The sequence below is a fragment of the Amblyomma maculatum genome, chromosome 8, assembly GCF_055883805.1.
Source record: "Amblyomma maculatum isolate TAMU_Amacu chromosome 8, ASM5588380v1, whole genome shotgun sequence".
Taxonomy (NCBI): Eukaryota; Metazoa; Arthropoda; class Arachnida; order Ixodida; family Ixodidae; genus Amblyomma; species Amblyomma maculatum.
In genome coordinates, this window is record NC_139351.1 from 121,346,614 (window position 1) to 121,369,160 (window position 22,547).

The following is a 22,547-nucleotide window of genomic DNA, read 5'->3' on the forward strand; positions in this document are numbered from 1 at the left end:
CCGGCAACAGCAGCCGTCGTCCACCACCGAAAAGTGGTGAGTGCAATGACGGCCTACAACAGATAAAAATCGGTGGCTGGCTAGCCCCCGCCGCAAGCGGCGTTGACCTACCGTCCCAACCCCGTAGGCTGAACGCGAGGCTTGTCATGTGTGGGAACACGCCAAGATAGCAGCCGCCAAGTATAGCAGAACTTTTGTTCTTTATAGTCAGGTTTAAGTAAGGTTATTCCTGGTTACCGCGGCACTGACGCAAGTTGGTCGCTGCAAGACTTGTGACGCCTCGCACCCCTTCCGCCTGCTCAGGCGGCGTCTAGGGGGTGCGTACAATACGTGAAATGAATAGTGCACCTTTAGACAATTGTGCCTTCTGAATGCAATCCCTGCGGTATGTCTTTAAACTAATTCAAGCCAACACGAAACTCTGGTCTGTTGCGAACAAAAGTGAAATTCTTTGCTTTCTGCTCAACCATGGATTGCGCAAAAAGGAATGATCTGTGATCGAACGTCGCGGAATCATTTCCACACAAAGGCACTTACATTTCTCCTTACGTATCTGTACGGACACGTCTGGCACCTCGGGTGGTGGGCCTCTTTTTCCGCGTTAATCCGGACATCAACCTTATTATTCAAAATGGTGTTCAGAGTGCTTGCTGGAGGAATCTTTGTGCTGCAGTAACTTCGGATTTTATTTAACCTGCTTCAATTCGCTCGATAATTTCCAGCTTTACGGAAAATAGATCAGAAAAGAGAATAATGTAGACAGAAGTTTTGTGGCCGCAGTTAGTTTCGAGTGTCGCCAGCCACCGCAATCGGAATAGCGGCTGCTCCACCCTCTTTCGGCACTGCCCCTGGTAAGCCAACCTCGGGAGATGTGCCCTGAGGGAAAGCCAGCTTCTGCAGTAAACCGGTGGTGCCCGAATTTCGAGCTATCGGCTGTGACGGATACTTTCTCTAAGACATAGCCGTATTTTTATTCTACAATGATATAGCTGTGTAGTGCCGAGGTAGTGTTCGGTATAGATGATAATTTAGTCTTACAGAGTTCGATATAATTGGATGCGAGCAAACGCTATAATGAAAACTCCGATTTTCTTGGTCATTTCACCTTTAACCGTAAGGCAACTTTGAAATATTCTTAAAATTCTCCTAAGCTTGCACCGAGGAAATATGCCATAACAAACAAATGGGGTGTATTTTTGGCAACGTTCCAAGGCATCATCTGCGGATATTGGTTGTTTGGTGCAGCATTACGACGTGAAAAATAATTGCATTCATAGAAAATTTAAGTGCTGCTAGAAGAATGCGCTTATAGATAACTTAGAGTTATGGTTACATTCAGTTATCTCCCTTCCCTCGGTAACATAAATTAGCATTTCGACGCTGACGAACATTGATATCGAGCGTTGGCTCATGGTATTTTACCGCTGGTAGCACGACCATGCATCTTCGTTATAACGGAGGTTGCCTGTTCGGTATATCCGATGTCTCGTGGCATGCGTGTATCTTCACTATTCGCCTATTCGTTATATCCGAGGTCATAGCTCCATCCAGGGATGCGAAACTCACAAATGGAAGGTAATTGTTTCGTAGCCATTAGAGCTAACGCTCTAAATGTATGGCCCCGTGGTTGGTTTTTGTATCTAAAAGTATCTAATCTTCCAGCACATACACAGAACATTAAAATATTCATGCGTAACTCGTAGTATATATTCTGAGGAAAGCGCTGTTCGCATTCATCGTCCTAATATGCATTTATAAATCGGTAGAGGACAGCTGTGCCGTCTGTAGTGTTAATATGGGCATTGAGGCTTCTCCCGTTCCTCTCCTCTGTCATCCGCTTCAGCAGGCTTATATGGAACTGAGATAGTCCTTGAACGCCTGGCTACCCTTGGCCTGGACGTCTGGCCTACCGTTGCCGCAGACAAGCGCACCGTCCGCTTTGACGACCACCAGCGTTGGTATACCGGCTACCTTATAACGGGCCTTCAGAACCCTGCGAGAGGAAGAGAACAGATTCGTTTCCACCTCGATTAGTCGATCAAAAGTCACTTCGACATGTTTCCTTAATATAAAAAAATTTGTCAGGAGCTTAACTGGCTTCGAGACCAATAAAGATCATCATGGATACATTTAGGATACCGAGTACCGTGTTATCGTTAGCGTTACCGAAGTTCCGGCATCTCATCCGCCCCCATTGCGCACGCCCTGATTGGTCCCGACGAGGCAGGCATGCGCTTAGCTGGCTGGCATTTGGCACTCTTTGCTCGATATGAACTGAGAAGTGAGATAGTTACTTATAATTTCCTCTTCCTCGAAACAAATTTTTGTAGAGCTGAGAGCCCTGGCCAAGAGAAGCTTAGCGTTGGACGGGTGGTGGCCACGGTTACCACTCTGAAGGCTGTGCAATTCGGCCAGCACAGCTTTATTTTTTTTTTTCGGAAGACATTGTTGGTTTATAAGTCGTATTCATGTGACGTCGTGGGAACCATTTTATTGTTCAGCGCTTAGCTTCATTAATGAAGGTGATAATACCAAGCCGGCACTCCACCTTTCATATTGCTCCACAGACAGCAAAATAACAGCTGGTAAGACGTCGCTGAATACCACGCCACCTCCTCCGTCCAAAATTATAACATGATTGCTGATAAACCCGATTCGCAGTAACCTTCGAAACTTTTCAGGCTGCTCCTCACTCCATTACAGCGGCCGCCATAGCTACACCATGAAATCTCTTTTAAAGGGTACGCCGGATGTCCTTCGCATTAAAAAGAGAAACGCGTGGCTCAAGCATGGAGGAAAAACCAAAAAGAGGGCACTTCCGGTAATAAATTTGAGGCGTAGTCGTCATAAAAAACGGGCAAGTCTGTCCTCAAGTGACACACCACTTGATAGGGTGCGGTGATATTTATCAGGGATGAATGCGCGGATCGGCGCAAAAAAAAAAAAAAAAAGAACAGCAGCTTGGAGTTCACTACGGCAGACACCAACTCTATCGGTCGCGTTATGGACGAAGATTCCTAATATTCCGATTTCCCCTGTCTCTCTCTGTCCCAGCCACGAGGGATAGTATGCAGCAAAAGACATCCGCATGGTGCGGAACACAGGTTGACGAGCTCCCGTTTAGGTCATCGAATGTAGTACAAGTCGAGGAATTTGCTATCGCACTTGCAACCTGGGAACCGAACCTGTGCATGGTTATCGCGGATTCAAGGTACGTGTCATCCCTCGTCAATAGAAGTTTGCAACATAGCATGAAGGACGAGCATCCCTCAACCAAGTGCATAGTCTGGGCTCCAGGACAGCAAGGACTCGGAGGGAAGGAGGCTGCAGCTGCCAGAGCGCTTATTTACCGGGAACCCCTACCTCATTCCATGTTTTCTGTGGCAGATGAGCTATAGGGTAAATCTGCTCCTGTTAAAGTTTCGTGAAATATTGAGCTATTACTAGAGAGGCATTGCCGTCAGCAATGTTTCTGCCAAGAGACTGGGTGAGGCCCACGAGCGATTTCTGAGAACTCTTAACTTTTTCATATGTCGAGCAATCTTTAAAATCTGACCCGACTGCAAACAAGTATGCGCACACTGTGTGGAGGTAGCTGATCAAAATCTACAACATAGTGTGGACGTGCCAACGAAATCCGGCTCTTACACCCTACCTCAACCTTACTAAGGAGGACTCGAAGGCGACTCTGCTCTACTGAACCGACCTACAAGCTCTAAAAGCATTAGTTGCGAAGGCACGGACAGCGATGATGTCACCAAGTGTGTAGAACTTCTAGGGAGGCTTTACCCTCCGTTGTCCTTTGCGCCTGTCGCTTACCTACTTGATTCCTCCCCTAATCCCCCTTCTGTCTTCTTACTCTCCCTTTATTTCCGCCGCCCCCAGTCGATGTGCTTCCTACGCTTGCGAAAGCATATGCAGGGTCCAGCAAGAATATTCCACTTTCTTTTTGTTATTATTTTAAATAAGAGTACCGTTTATTATTAAAACTATTTTTTTTTTTAATTTTCGCCACCGCCGTTGGTCGTTCAAACGCGCACTAATACATACAGCCACCAAAACATCAGAACAGACTCAGAGAGCGAAAAAGAAACAAAAAACAAAAACAAAAACGGGGTGTGAACAACTTCATGAGCACACGGCTGGCGAAAGCTTGCAGCGTGATGTCATGCTCTCTCCTGAGTTTTTTTCTTTCCGCTGAAGAACGGCAGTGTGGAGCATCAGATGCATGAACTGCTGGAAAACCACGGCATTGGAATACGAGCCTCAATTAAATCAGGTGCAGTTAATGCAAAATATTTTCGTTGATTAACACTGCAGAGGTAGGGAACATATTTGATTTACGTGAGCATGTAACTACTATGGTAAAAGAAGCTTAGAGAATGCAACTGGGACCGGTCCGAAAGCATTATGAGCCTAATTGATTGAGGGGAAACGTGTGACCGCTTGTTGCTTTGTCGACACTCGTCCGATAGCTTTTCATATTTATTGACGAGATATGTTGGCTCGCTGATACGAATTTTGACACCTTCTTTACAGGTATATTGGCTTTGTAATGTGCTGAATTAGTAAAATAATAGCGAGGCATGAATATAATGTACAGATAGCGTTATTAATTTTATCACACAGTGGTATTTCATTTTCGAGTTCTTGATTATTTTAAATTAAGGAGGTCTTGCTATCGCTATAGTGTCAGGAGGAATTTACAGGTGCTAGACCAACACCTGACTCTAAAATACGAAGTTTTTGGATAGTTAAGGGAGGTGGTTGTAGCAGTGGAAAGTGTTGCGAGAGGGATGTACGGGACGTTTTCGCGCATGGAGTATGAAGAACTTTTTTTTGGCTTTATACCTGAATTGAAGCCTGATATGGACCGGAGTCCTTGGTGCACCTGTAACCATACAGACTGCGACAAAAATCTGCTGGTATCGAAGTCGCGATCATGCATCACCGTATCATATTACACTTCATCTGGCGCAAACTGAGCGTGGCCTCTCTCCAAACTTTGCACCCCTGTGCCTTTCTCCTGCTTTCCACCCTATGTTTCTGCCTTTCTCTCTTCAACTGCTGTCCTCATTCGCCAGACGCATTTTACTTTTCTGCCTTTCAAGCTCTCTCTTCTGCTGTGCATTCCACCACTCTCGCTATAACCTTCTGCTTTCTCGGTACCTAAACGTAATCATTCGGCTTCTCCTCGTAACGCCGCCCTCAGATTCTCTGCTTTCGACCCTCGGCACCGCCTCCTTGCGGATTATTGTCGTGACTGCCATTTTCTGGTGGGCATATTTGTCGCTCTCGCCATGCCTTCCACGCCACCGAATAACCCGTTGCCTCGTGCTCTCTACCACTTGTCCATATCCCCACGAACGTGGGGAGCTGATTGATTAAAGTGAAGTAACGTCCCTGATAGCTCTGGGCAACCCTCAACAATACACTTTTGTTATTGTGGACGGTTGAAAATAAGCAGTTTTCGTCGCCTGTTAGCTAGGAGATATGTTCTGCATCAAGATCTGGAAATGTGAAATGAATAACTCACGACTGCAGTACGTCTCCGTAGGGCAGCGAGTACCAATCTCCGTGGGAGTCCTTTACGTACTGAATCATGTCGGCCGAGTTGCGGTCCGATGACACGAACACTATCTGCGGTGAAAGAAAGTTTTGTCGGTTCCGGAGTCCCACTGGGAATTTAGTAATGCTATTCTGCTAACCTGATCGAAATAGCGTTGAGTTAAATTTATCCTCAGATGTCGTTTCTTGCACTGTTGCGTATAACAAAGCTGATGACTGATGCAAAACGCGAGAGCAGTCAAAGCCTATGAAAGCATTTGTGCTCAACTAAAACAACGAGGACCGCTTCTTGCACAGAGTTACGTTTTCTGCTTCATATCGCTTGAAAGAGCCGTTTGAACAGAACAAGCTGAAAGAACTACATGGACTATATATAGTCTGACAGAAATCAGGAACAAAGCGGCAGATCCCCCCCCCCCCTCAAAGCAGAAATTTCCGCGCTTGTGTCCTACTTCTTCCTCCATGCTTTGTCCTCGTAAGGCTACGCGCTACAGAAAACGGTGGAAAAGCCAATGACGTCGACCTATATTCAAGACTGCGGTGATCCGTCTGAACCGCGGTAAATCCCCTTTCATATCCCACACCCTGAGATGCCACTCTAGGTCTGAGAGAACTAACTATGATGACATGAGCATCAGTCGATACTATTGGCTATTATAGACGCTATTGGGCATGTTCGCTGGTGTTGTGTCGGCGAAACGTTTATCAAGCGTGCTGTCATCTTGTTAGGCCGCATTCTCACAGCGGGATTTTCCCTCCGTCGCCTTCGGCGCATCGGCATTTCACGGAGGAAGGAGTTAGATTTGCTCTACGGTTCCGTCGACCAGCGGCGACGGAGCTCCGCCTCATGAAAGGCAGACCAGTAAGCGCGAGCTCGCTTCCCTCACGTGACTCTACGTCATTGCTTGCGTGTCGCGAGCCAGCGGGAGCGGATATGCGTTCGATGACCTCCAATGAAAGCAGCCGCTATAGTCCAAGATTCGACTTACGGTGTACGATATATACTGGAATAGATTACACGCGTGGAGTCCGAGGAGACCGCAATTTTGAAGGTATACAGACTAATATCCCCATTTTTCGGACAAGGCTGTCAGCATTCGGCCTATCGTTAGGCCTAGCGGAACAAGGTCACCCCTGGTAGCGGGTGCCCACCAAGAGCCTGAGCAACATGTTGGAGAGCGTTGAGGGAGAGAATACCGACCCTGCGGAGCTAAGGAAGGGGTGTCGTTTGTTAGCAAGAAGAAAGGCCGCGTCGTGCCCCTCATAGAGGAAACGCGAACCACTACCAAACACTAGGAAGAGTGGCGGACTGCAGGTCGCAAGCCCGCCATCGGAAGAAAACCAGCGGCAAAATTGATAGAGAAACAGACCGCGAAGATACCGAGTGACGCCGACAAAATAATGATACACTCCCGGGGCGGAGTCAGCCGCCTCATAGCATGGTGTAAGGATAGAATTCGCTGAATCGATCGCCCACGTCGCCGGCATCGAGCTCAGTGACGCCGCGAACATCTCGACAAATATAAGCCACAATCTACATTAATTGCCACCACTAGCGAATAGCGTGAATGAAGTTACGCAGCTTTGTGCTGTGTTCGTCACGGCAGCCAAAATATCGGAGTCGGCCTATCCCGCTTTTCCTGAACATTGCATAAAGGAGGTCGTACACGGCGTCCCCTTACACTAATCCAACGAAGAGCTCTTGGAGCGAACGCGCAGGGGGAAGGAGAACCCTCCGGTGCTCGGTGTTCTCAGATTAGGAGCAAACTCATCCTATTGGAAAATTAAAAGGTGTCGCGCTGGGTATATGCATTTCCCTTCGCGCAAACATGCGTCTTATTTAAGAAGAAATATGAAGTGTGCCATGCGTACGGCCGCATGGGACACCGAGAGGACGTCTTTCCGTATCCGACGAATATATAGTGTCGCGGGTGCGGCATGAAACATGTGAAAGAAGGTCATCTGTTCTAACCGATGTTGCCAGCTATGCGGGAATAATCACTCCCTTTGGCAACAATAGATGTCGGACGACTACCAAAAATAGACGATGGGAGAAAAAAACTGGATCGGCAGGAATAGCTTACAATGGCTGACGCAACGCAAGACAGCAATCGCGAGCGAGGTCGAAGAACCAGAAATGGCGAAGGGGACCCGTGGCTATTATATAAGGAGAAGATATAAGTCGAAGAGGAAGGCCAGCCACCACTTTACAGCCAAGGGAGGGGTACTTCCCGAGGCTGGAGGGAGGGGCCACCGCAAACGCTAGGCGACGCCGCTCGATCTCCGGCCCCCGGACCCCTTTTCACTCTGGAACAAGAGGGCGCTCCAGTTCAGGGACCTTGGCCGGCGCCTCCATGGGCAGTAGCTCCAGGTACTTACACGGGACCCCAAAATGTCGTGGGGCCCACCCGCACGCAGACGCAGTCCGAGCGAAGATCGTAATACGTTCAGCTTCACGATAAGCAGTTCCCATGTCAATATGGAAGCAGACGAGAGAGTAAAAAAAATAAAAATAAACTAGGATAAAGAGAATCGAGAACTCAAGTGCACGCTAATCGCGCTTAGCCAAGAGATTCAAAATTTAAAAATGGAGGCGGGTATTCCTCCACCTCGCCCGAGGAACCAACTGGTACCCCAAAACGGGTAAAGTATAAGACGCCCTTTCCCTGCTACCAAAGGTCGTAGTCGCGCGCCCTGAGCCGGGGAATAATGAGGAGGAAAAAATGATTTCCGAAACAATCAGGCAAGCCCCGCAAAAGTGTAAGGGGGACGAGACGAAGGCATTAGAAAGGAGACTGAAGGCTAAAAATTCGAGGCAAGATTTGAAAGAACCGAGACCCTGCTTACCCAGTTAATGGGGGCGGTAAATCCAATGCAGGCGCAATGTGCCGCGATGCAGAGCACCTTCGTCGAGAGACCAACTACATTTGAGGTGACGGTGACTCAAATGCAACAAAATGGACAGGCGCCGTAAAAATAAAGAGTAGTGTGGCAATGTAACTGCCGCGGCTTTCAACGAAAGCCAGCGATCGTGCAACAGCAGTTAGAGCAGAGCGAATAACACCTTTAGCTAGAGCCCTTCAGGAAAATGGGAAAGGTCCAACCAAATTATCGGGATATCAGGCATTCAACAGAGACCGGGGCGAAAATCCCGCATCTCCACGTTAGTTAAAAGGAACATAGCGGCAGTCAAGCACGAGGTTGCGTGACATCGAGACTGTCTTAATATAAGTTATCACTGGTCGCAAGAAAGAGCCTAGTCTCTTCCTCTTAAACGTGTACCGTACCCCCCAGCAGATAACGGTACACACTTCCGCGCCCTCTTCCGCAAAGCGATCAAAACGACAAAACAATCCCCTCGTAATAGTAGGCGACTTAACGAGGCCCACCAAGGATGGTAGTAGTAGTAGACACGACTCCAAGGCTGTCGAAAAGGGTTGAAACCGGTTAACATCTCGTTCAGCATCCCGAGTGCATCCGTTTGACATAGTTTGACGAAAGCTAGCCCAGCACGCGTTGTGGAGCCATACAAGGGCCTTCTTTAGACGGCGACTGCAGCGTGAGGGGTCTGCATGGCCATCTGACCCTCTCCTGCTACCCTTTCCCAACATGGCTAAACAATATGACATTAATGTGGCGCCCCTTACGTCTACGTAGCGTTCTTAGAATACGTTTAGAAGGTTGTGTCTACGACGCAAAACTAAATCTCAGACACATTGCATAGGTGTGCACACTTCCCAAAGGCATATTCAACAGTCATAAAATACTATCTACATTGTTAATACTTACAGAGAGTAATGCCAAAAACAGTAAACTTAAGAGGTTGGGGCGTAGGCTAGCACCCCCAAACAAAGAGTCCCTCTGTAAAACAGACGGACAGGCTCAATACCGCGAGAACGGGTGCGACGCTGCAGGCACTGTACTACCGGAGCCACTGTCTGGGCCCGTATTGCCTCGTAATCGTGGTAGAAGCGGCAAGCGTGGTACCTCGAGAGGGAGTCCATCATGCTTGGCCTCTTGGTAGGCTTGGGCTAACGTGGGTGTGAAGTTTCGGCATGGCGGGCACCACTTGGCTGCAAAGTAGATGCAGATGAGTCGCTTGTTGCGCAGAGCCGTCTCGGCTGGCACGGTCGTGCCATCTCTCTTCAGGAGCACCTTGCCCCGGAACAAATCCATCCAGGCGCTTTGAGAGAGGACTAGGCGGAGCACTGGGCACATGCAGACGCGCGCCGGGGAGTAGCTTACTGCGTCTTTCACTCGGCGTATTCGGATGAACCGCATAGATATCGCTCTACCTAACGCGTTAGGAAACCAAGAGAAATTTTCGTTTAATCCGCTTATAGCCACCAGTACCTAGAAACTTGGTAGAAGTCGTACGTGACGAACCGTGCAGCTGGTGCTGTATGTCACGCCGATTGGTCTCTATGCTCGGACCCGCACACTTCATACCTGCACACTCACTACACTCTAGAATTACCACCCTCTGGAGGTCATAAACAGCGGAAAGCTATGTTGAGGGGCGGTAGTGAGAAATGCGAACAACGCTGCACGGCCCAGCTTTCTGGTGCTAATATTTGTGGTCGTTAAGCTTGTACCTTGGTGGTAACAAAAGCAAGCGTGAGTCATGCATACTAGTACGCTCGTGAATGGTGCTTGTATAGCCCCGCTGTCAGGAAAATCCGGCGTCGTTATTGTGAGCGAAATATCGCGGTCAGGGCTGACAGGCCTGGACAGAACCGATTCGTTTTTCATCCGGGACTGATTTCTTTTAATCTGGGCACTGAAACGCGAATATCCGGGTACCGAACGTGATTTCACGAGACGAGTAGGTTTGTGCGCCCTCCTCCACTATGCAACACCCTCGCGCGAACGCCGGCCGACGTTGGTAGTGGAGGCGGCATGAAGCAGATATGAGCGTTGGGGCATTTGCAATCGTCTTTGTCTCTGCGTTGTATCGTCTGCTCATCGCACATTTCTCTCTTCAGCAGACGTTCTACTCTCGGCGAGCACCCGAACGCGCTTGTCTTGTACGTTCTTGTACGCAGCTGAACACCTGAACTGTTCTGCATTTTAGTGCCACCATCGTCAGAGCTGCTTCCAACCAGCATGCCATTATTACAACCCTCACAAGCTAATTGTCAAGGATTTAACTGTATTGACATGAACGTATGCGTCATTAGAGTGTGGCAGTATTGCAAATAAATATACCCTTGCAGTTGGAAGAGCACCGGGCGCGATATTCGGAGGTCGCGAGTTCGGTTCCCACCATTGGCACGTTGTTTTTCTTTCTACTTTGTGTTTATTTATTTTTCCCATAAACAGATTACGTTACTAATTTATGTGATTACTGAAGTAAAAATTAAAAAGACAAAGTACAATCCCCAATGCTTTCCTTGGCCTCGCCGACTGTTGACTTCTTTCCTTCATGTATTATAACGAGCACCCTCATTTCCCCTTCATTTATCTGCTTGTAGCCTACGGGGGTCTCGGTTCTGGCAGTCTTGAAGCCATAGGTAGCGTAAGAGGGTTCTAGCACAGCTTTCGCCCTCGCTCTTCATCACGTTCTACGTGACGCTGGCGGTAACACAGGACGTTCCACGTCCACCGCTATGGTTGAGGGTGGCGCTGGTGAACACTCTCAAGGTTAGTATACAGACAACATTAATAACCAAGAAAGTAGCAGGGGGGACAGCGGCCGATGTATCTCAGTTTGGAAGAGCACCGGACGCGATATTCGGAGGTCGTGGGTTCGGTTCCCACCATCGGCACGTTGTTTTTCTTTCTACTTTGTGTTTATATTTCCCCTAAGCAGATTACATCACTAATTTATGTGATTACTAAAGTAAAAATAAAAAAAAGACTATCCCCAATGCTTTCCTTGGCCTCGCCGACTGTTGGCTTCTTTCCTTCATGTATTATAACGAGCACCCTCATCTCCCCTTCATTTATCTGCTTGTAGCCTACGGGGGTCTCGGTTCTGGCAGTCTTGAAGCCATAGGTAGCGTAAGAGGGTTCTAGCACAGCTTTCGCCCTCGCTCTTCATCACGTTCTACGTGACGCTGGCGGTAACACAGGACGTTCCACGTCCACCGCTATGGTTGAGGGTGGCGCTGGTGAACACTCTCAAGGTTAGTATACAGACAACATTAATAACCAAGAAAGTAGCAGGGGGGACAGCGGCCGATGTATCTCAGTTTGGAAGAGCACCGGACGCGATATTCGGAGGTCGTGGGTTCGGTTCCCACCATCGGCACGTTGTTTTTCTTTCTACTTTGTGTTTATCTATATTTCCCCTAAACAGATTACATCACTAATTTATGTGATTACTGAAGTAAAAATAAAAAAAAAAGACTATCCCCAATGCTTCCCTTGGCCTCGCCGACTGTTCGCTTCTTTCTTTTATGTATTATAACGAGCACACTCATCTCCCCTTCATTTATCTGCTTGTAGCCTACGGGGGTCTCGGTTCTGGCAGTCTTGAAGCCATAGGTAGCGTAAGAGGGTTCTAGCACAGCTTTCGCCCTCGCTCTTCATCACGTTCTACGTGACGCTGGCGGTAACACAGGACGTTCCACGTCCACCGCTATGGTTGAGGGTGGCGCTGGTGAACACTCTCAAGGTTAGTATACAGACAACATTAATAACCAAGAAAGTAGCAGGAGGGACAGCGGCCGATGTATCTCAGTTTGGAAGAGCACCGGACGCGATATTCGGAGGTCGTGGGTTCGGTTCCCACCATCGGCACGTTGTTTTTCTTTCTACTTTGTGTTTATCTATATTTCCCCTAAACAGATTACATCACTAATTTATGTGATTACTGAAGTAAAAATAAAAAAAAAAGACTATCCCCAATGCTTCCCTTGGCCTCGCCGACTGTTCGCTTCTTTCTTTTATGTATTATAACGAGCACACTCATCTCCCCTTCATTTATCTGCTTGTAGCCTACGGGGGTCTCGGTTCTGGCAGTCTTGAAGCCATAGGTAGCGTAAGAGGGTTCTAGCACAGCTTTCGCCCTCGCTCTTCATCACGTTCTACGTGACGCTGGCGGTAACACAGGACGTTCCACGTCCACCGCTATGGTTGAGGGTGGCGCTGGTGAACACTCTCAAGGTTAGTATACAGACAACATTAATAACCAAGAAAGTAGCAGGGGGGACAGCGGCCGATGTATCTCAGTTTGGAAGAGCACCGGACGCGATATTCGGAGGTCGTGGGTTCGGTTCCCACCATCGGCACGTTGTTTTTCTTTCTACTTTGTGTTTATCTATATTTCCCCTAAGCAGATTACATCACTAATTTATGTGATTACTAAAGTAAAAATAAAAAAAAAGACTATCCCCAATGCTTTCCTTGGCCTCGCCGACTGTTGGCTTCTTTCCTTCATGTATTATAACGAGCACCCTCATCTCCCCTTCATTTATCTGCTTGTAGCCTACGGGGGTCTCGGTTCTGGCAGTCTTGAAGCCATAGGTAGCGTAAGAGGGTTCTAGCACAGCTTTCGCCCTCGCTCTTCATCACGTTCTACGTGACGCTGGCGGTAACACAGGACGTTCCACGTCCACCGCTTTGGTTGAGGGTGGCGCTGGTGAACACTCTCAAGGTTAGTATACAGACAACATTAATAACCAAGAAAGTAGCAGGGGGGACAGCGGCCGATGTATCTCAGTTTGGAAGAGCACCGGACGCGATATTCGGAGGTCGTGGGTTCGGTTCCCACCATCGGCACGTTGTTTTTCTTTCTACTTTGCGTTTATTTATATATCCCCTAAACAGATTACATCACTAATTTATGTGATTACTGAAGTAAAAATAAAAAAAAAGACTATCCCCAATGCTTCCCTTAGCCTCGCTGACTGTTCGCTTCTTTCTTTTATGTATTATAACGAGCACACTCATCTCCCCTTCATTTATCTGCTTGTAGCTTACGGGGGTCTCGGTTCTGGCAGTCTTGAAGCCATAGGTAGCGTAAGAGGGTTCTAGCACAGCTTTCGCCCTCGCTCTTCATCACGTTCTACGTGACGCTGGCGGTAACACAGGACGTTCCACGTCCACCGCTATGGTTGAGGGTGGCGCTGGTGAACACTCTCAAGGTTAGTATACAGACAACATTAATAACCAAGAAAGTAGCAGGGGGGACAGCGGCCGATGTATCTCAGTTTGGAAGAGCACCGGACGCGATATTCAGAGGTCGTGGGTTCGGTTCCCACCATCGGCACGTTGTTTTTCTTTCTACTTTGTGTTTATTTATATTTCCCCTAAACAGATTACATCACTAATTTATGTGATTACTGAAGTAAAAATAAAAAAAAAAGACAATCCCCAATGCTTTCCTTGGCCTCGCCGACTGTTCGCTTCTTTCTTTTATGTATTATAACGAGCACCCTCATCTCCACTTCATTTATCTGCTTCTTGCATACATTTGCCACATATATACCCTTGCCAGTCAATGCCTTGTACAAATGCACGATGGCAGCGCTAGTGCTTTGCGTGACGCACTGTGTTACATGATGAGCAACACAGCAATACGAGGGTGATGGACTCGGCTTGTCCTAATAATAACTGGTTCGCAGGAAAGGAAAGGCACAGTGCCTGTCACACTTGCTTCCGTGGACACCTCACCCGCGCCGTAAGGGAAGGGAGAAATGTGGTAGTATAGAATGCTAGTGTAAACCTGTCACGAATACCAACTAGCCCATTCAAGTGCACTAATTCGACTGACCTTTTGAGCGTTGGACCCAGTCGTAGTTAAGCGAGGAACGCTGGTGTTCCGCTCGGCGGGTGCTATGCCTTGTGGTGCGGTCCCCGCTTAAGCTGCTTCTTTGTTTTTGTTTCCAGCGCTTCGTGCACATTTCGAAAAGGCTGCACGTGCGATCACAGATGATGATGATGATGATGAACGCACTTTACCGGTTGCAGAAACGAGAGTGGACTCCTCATTTCAGGAGCTAACTCATTAAATTGAGCTGCAGTAAATAATATTCAGTGAGTATTCCTTCATCTGACGTTGTATTGAAGCCACTTGCGACAATAACATACGAGCAATTCAAAAACTCCGGTTATAGTCGCTAGTCAACTTCTTAACGTCGTTTTGGTTTGGTGGAAGGAGCCGTGATGGACAGTAGGTGGTGTAAATGTAGCTGTTAAATGCATTCCTGCCTTAAAACCATCTATATTTAAGAACGCGTGGATGGAACTTTGTTGTAGACTTTTTGCGAAACGCTGTATGCTGCATGCATGACCAACGCACACGCACACAAGTGCAAAGCTGTTTAATGTGACCACTAGGGCTTCCGCGAAGCCGGTTGGATTTATTTGCGTGCTCTGCAAGTGGCACAAAATTCATCTAGTGGGAACAAGTTCCTGCTGTTGAAAAGAAATTGCAAGGGTAGATCTGGGCAGAAGCTTGGAACCGTCAAACAGTATACTCAGGTTGAATCGGAACTGCCTACTGGGCGATTTTGCAAATTGTTGCGATTTTGCAACAATTTTGATATAAAAGAATCTAAAATAAAAGAAACCGGCCAGGCAGAGATAAATTTCTCAAACAGTCATGAGCAGTGGGTGTTCAGGAAAAAACGCACAAAAAAAATATAATAAACGTCACCACATCACAATCACGTGATCTCGCGCGCACCCAACGCTCACGCTCAACGCGATGTCACGCCTGGAATCAGAGATTAAAATATGAAATGATATGCGAATTAAAGCCGCTGTCTGCGTAAAATGAAATGATTCAGCTTTATAAAATTCGCTTTGTTTAAAAATTTCCTTTATATTCAGAATACAAAACCATGACACGCCGGAAACATAAGTTTATGGGAGTTATAATGACAATCAGATACAGCAGTATGTTACATATTATTTTCGAGGCGCCAAGGTTTACCATTGAAAACAAAGATACAAGCAAATGCCACACAAATTTTCATGTGTCGCCCGTGACGATCTCTACTAAATCATCTGCAGCATTGCCGCAGTCCGTACATAATGAACTGAGTTATTTCCTCAATGGAAACATGGAGCATTCCGTCGCTTTCCTCTTCGCCGGGCGTTGCGGTGATGCGCCACTGCAAATGTCGGCCCGCGTCACCTTGTCCAGCAGCGCTTTCTCGGAAAGAGTCAGGAGCAACAACGAGAAGACCATCATCTGGACGGCTCCCACGCCCATTGGGATCATGGAGAGGTCACCAGGAAGAACGTCCTCGACGACCTTGAATAGCTCCGATGTCATGGCGCCCAACCTGCCGAAAGTGTACGCCCCCGAGAAGGCCACGCTGCGAACCTGTGTGGGGAACAGCGCTACCGTGTGGACGCAGAGCAGGACGTAGGCGATGTTGAGCAGTAGCGCCTGCCACACGATGCCCATCTGAGACGGAAACTTGAGGCCCAAGAAGTGCATGGTCGCCTGGACCAGCAGCAGCAGAGAGGCTACCAGCAGAAAGACTACCAGGGGTGTCCGCCGGCCGTGGTGCCTGATGATGAAGTAGGCTACGGTCATGGCCGGCGCGTTAAAAGCAACGGTAACCCACTTGACAGCCGGGACGTATGGCAGGTTGAGGCTCCGGTAGTAGTAGTTGACGAACAGTGTGAACCAGCACCCGAAGACCACGAAGCAGTGGGCCAGCATGACCCTCGAAGAATAGTAGCCCAGCCACGGTCGGCTAGCCGCTGGATGGTGGTTGTGGTTGGCAGATTCTGCTCCCCCGGTACGGTCAGCCAGCATCGCTTTAATCTGTTCCAAGCGCTCGATGACGACGTCTACGTCTTCGTCGTTGAGCCGCGCGGCATAGAGGGCAACGCGTCTTGCTTCCTGGAAGCGCTTGTTGACGATGAGCCACTGGGGCGACTCCTCGGTGAAGTACACCGTCAGGATGAGCGCCAGCGCCGGCGCCACAAGCCCCGCGTGACAGAGGCGCCAGTCCAGTGCCAGGTAAGCAATGGTTGCCACGTACAATGGCGCGAGCACACTGGGCCAGCAGACGGCGAGCGCGCAAAAGGCATCCCGTGGCCCCGGAGGCGTTGACTCGAACAGGAGCACGAAGGCCACGACCTCGAGCGCGCTCACGGCTGCTGATGACACGAAGCGCAACGCTACGAACACGTACGCTGTGGGCGCCAGCGGGGTGGCCAGTCCGGAGCACAGGAGCGCGCACAGTGACGCCCACATGACGGGCCGACGACCCCAGCGGTTGGATGCGAGCCCCGCACATGGCACGGACAGTGCTCCTCCGCACATGAAGGCTGCGCTGACGAGGTGCTGGTACCAGGCACGGTCGCAGACCATGTCCCACTGAACCACCACAGTGTGGCCCGTCATACGCGTGTCGTAGTCCCACGCGTCGCAAGCGACCAGGAGCCCAACTTCGCCTTTGACATCCTCGCCGGCTTCTTTTGCTGTCGTTGCGAGCGGCGTCTTGTAGCGGTAGCAGCTACTGAACCTATCTGAGGAACCAGGTAGCCTTGGCACGGACAGGTTCTTCCAGGCCTCTACGCTCATGTTGGAGTACTCGACGCTGGGGCTACACCAGTGTTCCACGGGTTCCAGATCGGTGGTGACTGCAAAGCTGTACGAGTAGGCGACGAAAGTGGTCACCTCCGCGCAGAGTAGCACTAGATTCTGGAAGCGCCCGAAGCCGAACACGATCATGTCTTGGAGCGGCGAGTCCGTCGGGGTGTCCGAAGCATGCTCGGCCGATGGAAAAAATATGCTCGGCAGAAATGCAGACGCAAGGCTCTTGGAGCGCTTTGCCATGACTCGCTCTCGGTTTTTTCCCTTGCTGGCTCCTGGAAATTCGCGACCGCTGTTTAGTCGCAGTTCGTTCTTCTTCGTCTGCTCTCGAGGACAGCACGCGCTCGGGCATGCAGGTGACGAAGACACGGGCGATTTTTTTTTCTTTTCTATACGTGGTGGCCTTGCACATTTTTAAACCCATAAGATAATTTATTTCCATTCAATTTACCTAATTCGTAAAAATTTGTAAAACGGACACCTCGCAGAAATTCGACAGAGAAAAAAAAACACTGCCTTGACGTATGAATGCGAATCAATTAGTCCCACGGGATACCTTTTCACGGTGTTCTTTTTTCCTATTGTACTGTACTCTGTGCGCGTTAGTGTATTCCATGAAGACTACTGTCGTCCTTCAGGCGGCTTCTGAGAGTTGTATTCGTCGAAACCGTGGTTCGAAAGAATATACCTGGAACTTCCAGTTAGCTTCCTACTTGAGCAACACATGTATGCTATATACGTAACCGGAAATCTCATCACACACCCGGAACGGTTGCCTCAATGTTCATACGAAATCGGGAAAACTGGTGGCACATGGAGGTCGGCCAGTGGCGAGTATATGTAGACGAACGATATACGTATATAACCGTCTGAGGTGACGGTGGCCTCTGTCGCGGATGGGTCTGGAGCAATACGCAGTTAGAAACTTGGCTGTATGTGTGCGCCATGCGGCCGCTTGATGACGACACCGAAAATGTTACCACGTGACATGGCCTCCTTGACAAGAACTGTCAACTCGTATCTCTCCTTGCAGGTGGGAGGGTGAGATCAGAATAAGCCTTCCAGATACCTATAGGCCAAGCAGGCACGTTTTTATAAGGCTTGATTAAGCGGGGTGTTATATCTATGCAGGGCGGTCTCTCACACAAACCTCTATGACGAAGAGTACGTAGATAAATATATTAAGGGATTACTAACCCAGCAAAGTCCATGTACGTGAACGTAGATCTGCAAGGAGACTTGGCAAACCGGAGTATTTACCACTATCAAATACGCCACACATTTAAAAGCGGAGCTTCATGGTCCCTCCAAATTTTTATAACCACCTCGCGAGCACGAGCGAACGACACTACCGGATTTTCTCGGATCCTGTCACAGGCACATATCACTGTGTACGAGTTCGGTGTCAGTGTTCTGCAATGCCCGCAATGGCGGCACGTTATTTACGTTGCTGGTCCCGCTTATATAAAGGGTGTTGCGTTTCTAGAAGGTCCGAAATTTTTGCAAACGGGGAACTTGCTTAAGGTTTTAGTCATGCAGCTGTATAGGAAGCGACGGCGGGCACCAGTGAAGGGGCAGAAGGTTTCAATTAGCTCGTTTATTAACTGGATGCCCTAATTAAATTGTTTTATGTGCGTATACAGCTCATTCTGTCGAAAACACGTCGGCACCACCATAACTCAGAAATGAGAAAACGAAGACAATGCGCCCTTGATTTCGTATCAGAGAGGTGTCATGCCATTTCGCGTTCCATTTAGCATCCATCTGCTAGTCAAGTTGAGACTAGTTTGGGATAGGCATTCGAACCGACGACATGTGTATGTCGTTCGTTGCAAGTGTAGGTGTCCAATGAGAAGTGGGAAAGATACTGCGGCTTCATTTGCCCCCAAACAATCTAAAGACGTTGTCAAACTCTCTCAATGCCAGAAATTCGCGGAATGAAAGGCGATGCTGAAGGCGCCATCGCGTCCACTCTTGTGGCAAATCTGAACAATCCTTTTAATTTATTATTTTTTTAAACACTATTTTCATAGAACTGGAGCTCGTTATTTAGATAGTACAACCGAGGGAAAAAAATTCACTAGAAATTGGTAGATCGTATTAAGAGACTCAAAAAATGTCGGCCTGATAGGTGGCTTCACACCGGAGGCTAAACAAGAGAGTTCTACTTAAGTTGAGGTTAACCCAGAGGGATATGGAACAAAAAATTGTAGGGGTAACATTGATAGGAAGCGTGCGCAGTGGGTCAGAGAAATAACTCAAGTTACCGACATTCTAGTGGAAATTGAGAAGAAATGGACATGGGCAGGACATGTAGCGCGAAGAGAGGATAACCGATGGTCGCTGAGGGTAATAAACTGGATTCCAAGGGAAGGAAAGCGTAGCAGGGGGCGGCAGAAAGTTAGGTGAGCGGATGAGATTAAGAAGTTCGCAGGGGTCAAGTGGATGCAACTAGCACAGAACCGGGTTAAGTGGAGAAATATGGGAGGGGCCTTCGCCCTGCAGTGGGTATAGTCAGGCTGATGATGATGATGATTGGACGCATCTGGAGTAGATCGCTCTACCTCGGTGCTTTGAGGCCAGATTGCAAGGAAAGTGAGTGCACGAATATTGGGTAATCAGCAATACCGCACAACGAACCGCCGCGCGCTCTACTGGGCCTCAGGCAACGTTGTACAAGTTACAAAAACAACTAACCAATTACAATTGCTTATTCTCAAATGTTACTGATACAGTGGTGAAAATAGCCTCAGAAAAAATAACTGAATGATTACAGAACGGCAATCGATTAGTATTGCGTTACTTCGAGCGTTATTGCGATAATACAAGTTCGTTGAGACTGGGATGGACTAATGCGGCTTATTTTATTTGGTTTTTTTCTATTAATTTTCCAGCTCGAGTTGTATTTCAAAGTTACCGCCACTGTTCTTGCTAGGTTGGTTGCCTCGTGAAGACATCCTCTGCTACGCTGAACACTTTCTCAATGTAAGCGCTATTGGAGAGTAGGGCGATGTTATACCGAACGAACAACTTGCGCACCTGCTGGTAGTTGCGTAATGCTTCGATAACAGCCGTAAAGCCTAGAAGTGAGTTACGAAATTCAGCTGGTATTCTCCATTTTACCAGAGTCCTATTTCACTATGCAAAGCTTCAAACGACCACGGTGAAAATAATCCTGGAATATGCGTTCGGCATGCTTGTGGACAACTAGCTCCCACAGGCTGATGGCGTGACCAGATGTCATTGCCACGGAAGGGGATCGCTTTAACATAGTGAAATTCCTCACCGTCACCCGCTACCACGCGCCGCCAATGCGTGCACGCTGACGGTTCTGAAGAGACAGGTCTGTGTGCATATACGCTAAAGCTCTCCAATGACAGCACACCGCAGCCATCTCTGCTGTGGCATCACCTGCGCGAGACAATGCAATGAGCTGGAACTTGGGCGAATGGCCGGAACCGAGAATAACAACGGGGTGCGAATTTAAAAAAAAATTGAATTAAAAAAAAGGCTAGAAAATTAACAGCTCGCCTGTGACGCGGTATGCACGATCAGAAATGCATATGCATTTGATGGTCACTTTCTGGCTCTCATTCAGGGACCCTTTAAGGCAAGGCAGGCAAGGCAGGCAGGCCGTGAAGAGGCGTAGCTAGGCCGTGAATAGGCGTAGATACGATCTCCTAAAGAAAAATCAGCCTGCTATGACATTTTAATTCACGTTAACCCTATGATGCCACGGGCAGGAGCTGCCAACTCGGGTCGCTCCTTTCATATTGGAAGGTGATATCAGAATCAGCCTGCCAGAACCGTTTGCATTCACTTTGTCCCTACGACACGCAGGCACGTTCACACGGCTCGGTTGAAGCACGACTTTATATGTGGACTGGTAACTTACGCTCTCGTGTCATACCCTTAAAGGATGAGCTTAAATGTCCCCAATAATGTATAGGGCATGTTAGAGGAATAATGTAGCAGGCAAAACAAGCTTCCGCCGTTGCTTTCGCACTTCAGCTAGGGTCAACCAGAGTTAAACCACAACTAAGTTTTGCCACTACGTTCTTAATTTTTATCAGAGCGTAGATATTTTTAGAGCGCAAGACCAGTCCAAACCTATTGAACGCCACATTGCTCACTGAACTGCTTTTTCAGCTGGCACTGTACCAATCGACGGCGACGGTGGAATGGGCGAACAGTAGCCGTCGCATTATTGTTCGCTAATTCGCTGCGGGTCACCTGCTGGTGCGGACGATAACGGGACAAGTTGCCGATTATTCGCCAGCGGCAAAAAACGCACCGTTCTTCTGTCGTCCACAACTTCGATAATCGATTGAAAGCCATGTTTCCGCATTTTAAGCTCGTCCATGCGAGAAACTCCGGCAAACGCGGAGGACCTGCAGGGCGCGCGCAGAACGGAAGCGTGATGTTTGTGTGCTCTCTGCAACCTGATGCTAAAAAACGAACAGACGCGCCCAGTCTATGTAAAAAATAAATATTGTCCATAAGCAATATATAATCCATGCTGTATATACACCATTATGTTTGTTCGAGACAACGGTTCACACCACTGCCGCATAAACTTTCTCCCAGCGGAGGAACGGGCGTTGCTCTGGAAGCCGTCTTTGGAAAAGTGTGTGTGAGGACACGTTTAATAATGCGAAAGTATTATATCTCCCATTACTTCAAAAGCCGGCCGCACCGTACATGGCACGAGAATCACGAGCATATGCTTGAGGTATCACCTGCCAGAAGCATCCTCACGAGGAAGACAGGACAGAGGCAAAGACATACAAGTTTTTTTTTTTCTTTCGGAGTAGTGGCCACCTGTCATAATCAATTGAATCAGTGCGAAAACATTCAAAACCTCAGTAGCAGAGAAGACAGGCATCACTTATAAAGAGCCATCATAAAACTATAGCTGCCATTTGTCACAGTCCGTTGACTAATGCGAAAATGTTAGAAGCCAGAAGGAAAACCCGGCATCTCTCGAAGAGTACCAAAATTACCAGCGTGACCCTGGTAGCCTTGGCAAGTGCCACTGATTGGCGGGGCGATTTGTATGACATCACGAGACCACATGCCATGTCCGAATATGCAGGGGCTACCAACTTTATGGGCACCACATTTGAGAGGGGTACAGAATTAATGCACCGTGTGCCTTGGATTACGAGCCAAACGCGTTACGATCGTTCTTATACTGCTTGGTTAAATGGGGCCCTGGATTTGCGTCGCTCCAGTTAACTTGGGTACCATACATCATGGTCTTCTTCGCGAGCATGCACCTGACAGGTGACATTATCGGTGTATGACTAGATGAAAATACGCAACATAGCATGACTCAGCAATTTACACTGTAACGTAATGCTTTCACATTCTCACCCGTAAGCAGTATTAAGTGTTTTTACCGAATTTTCTTTTATGGAGGACCCACATCAGAGGATCTGCTAATACACAATAAGAAAGTTGTGGTCTGAAG

At 48.3% G+C, this 22,547-nt stretch overlaps 2 protein-coding genes across 2 annotated transcripts; both read right to left on the reverse strand.

The window, feature by feature from the left end:
- Positions 1–1,848: 1,848 nt before the first annotated feature.
- LOC146182382 (nucleoredoxin-like protein 2) lies at positions 1,849–9,744 on the reverse strand. Its single transcript, XM_084575994.1, has 3 exons — positions 9,556–9,744; positions 5,537–5,640; positions 1,849–1,993 (listed from the first exon to the last, which is right to left on the reverse strand). Exons 1-3 carry the CDS (start codon positions 9,742–9,744, stop codon positions 1,849–1,851), a joined length of 438 nt encoding a protein of 145 aa, XP_084432120.1.
- Positions 9,745–15,562: 5,818 nt separating this feature from the next.
- On the reverse strand, positions 15,563–17,317 carry LOC146182383 (solute carrier family 22 member 7-like). Its single transcript, XM_084575942.1, has one exon. It carries the CDS (start codon positions 17,315–17,317, stop codon positions 15,563–15,565), a length of 1,755 nt encoding a protein of 584 aa, XP_084432068.1.
- Between the last annotated feature and the right edge of the window lie 5,230 nt (positions 17,318–22,547).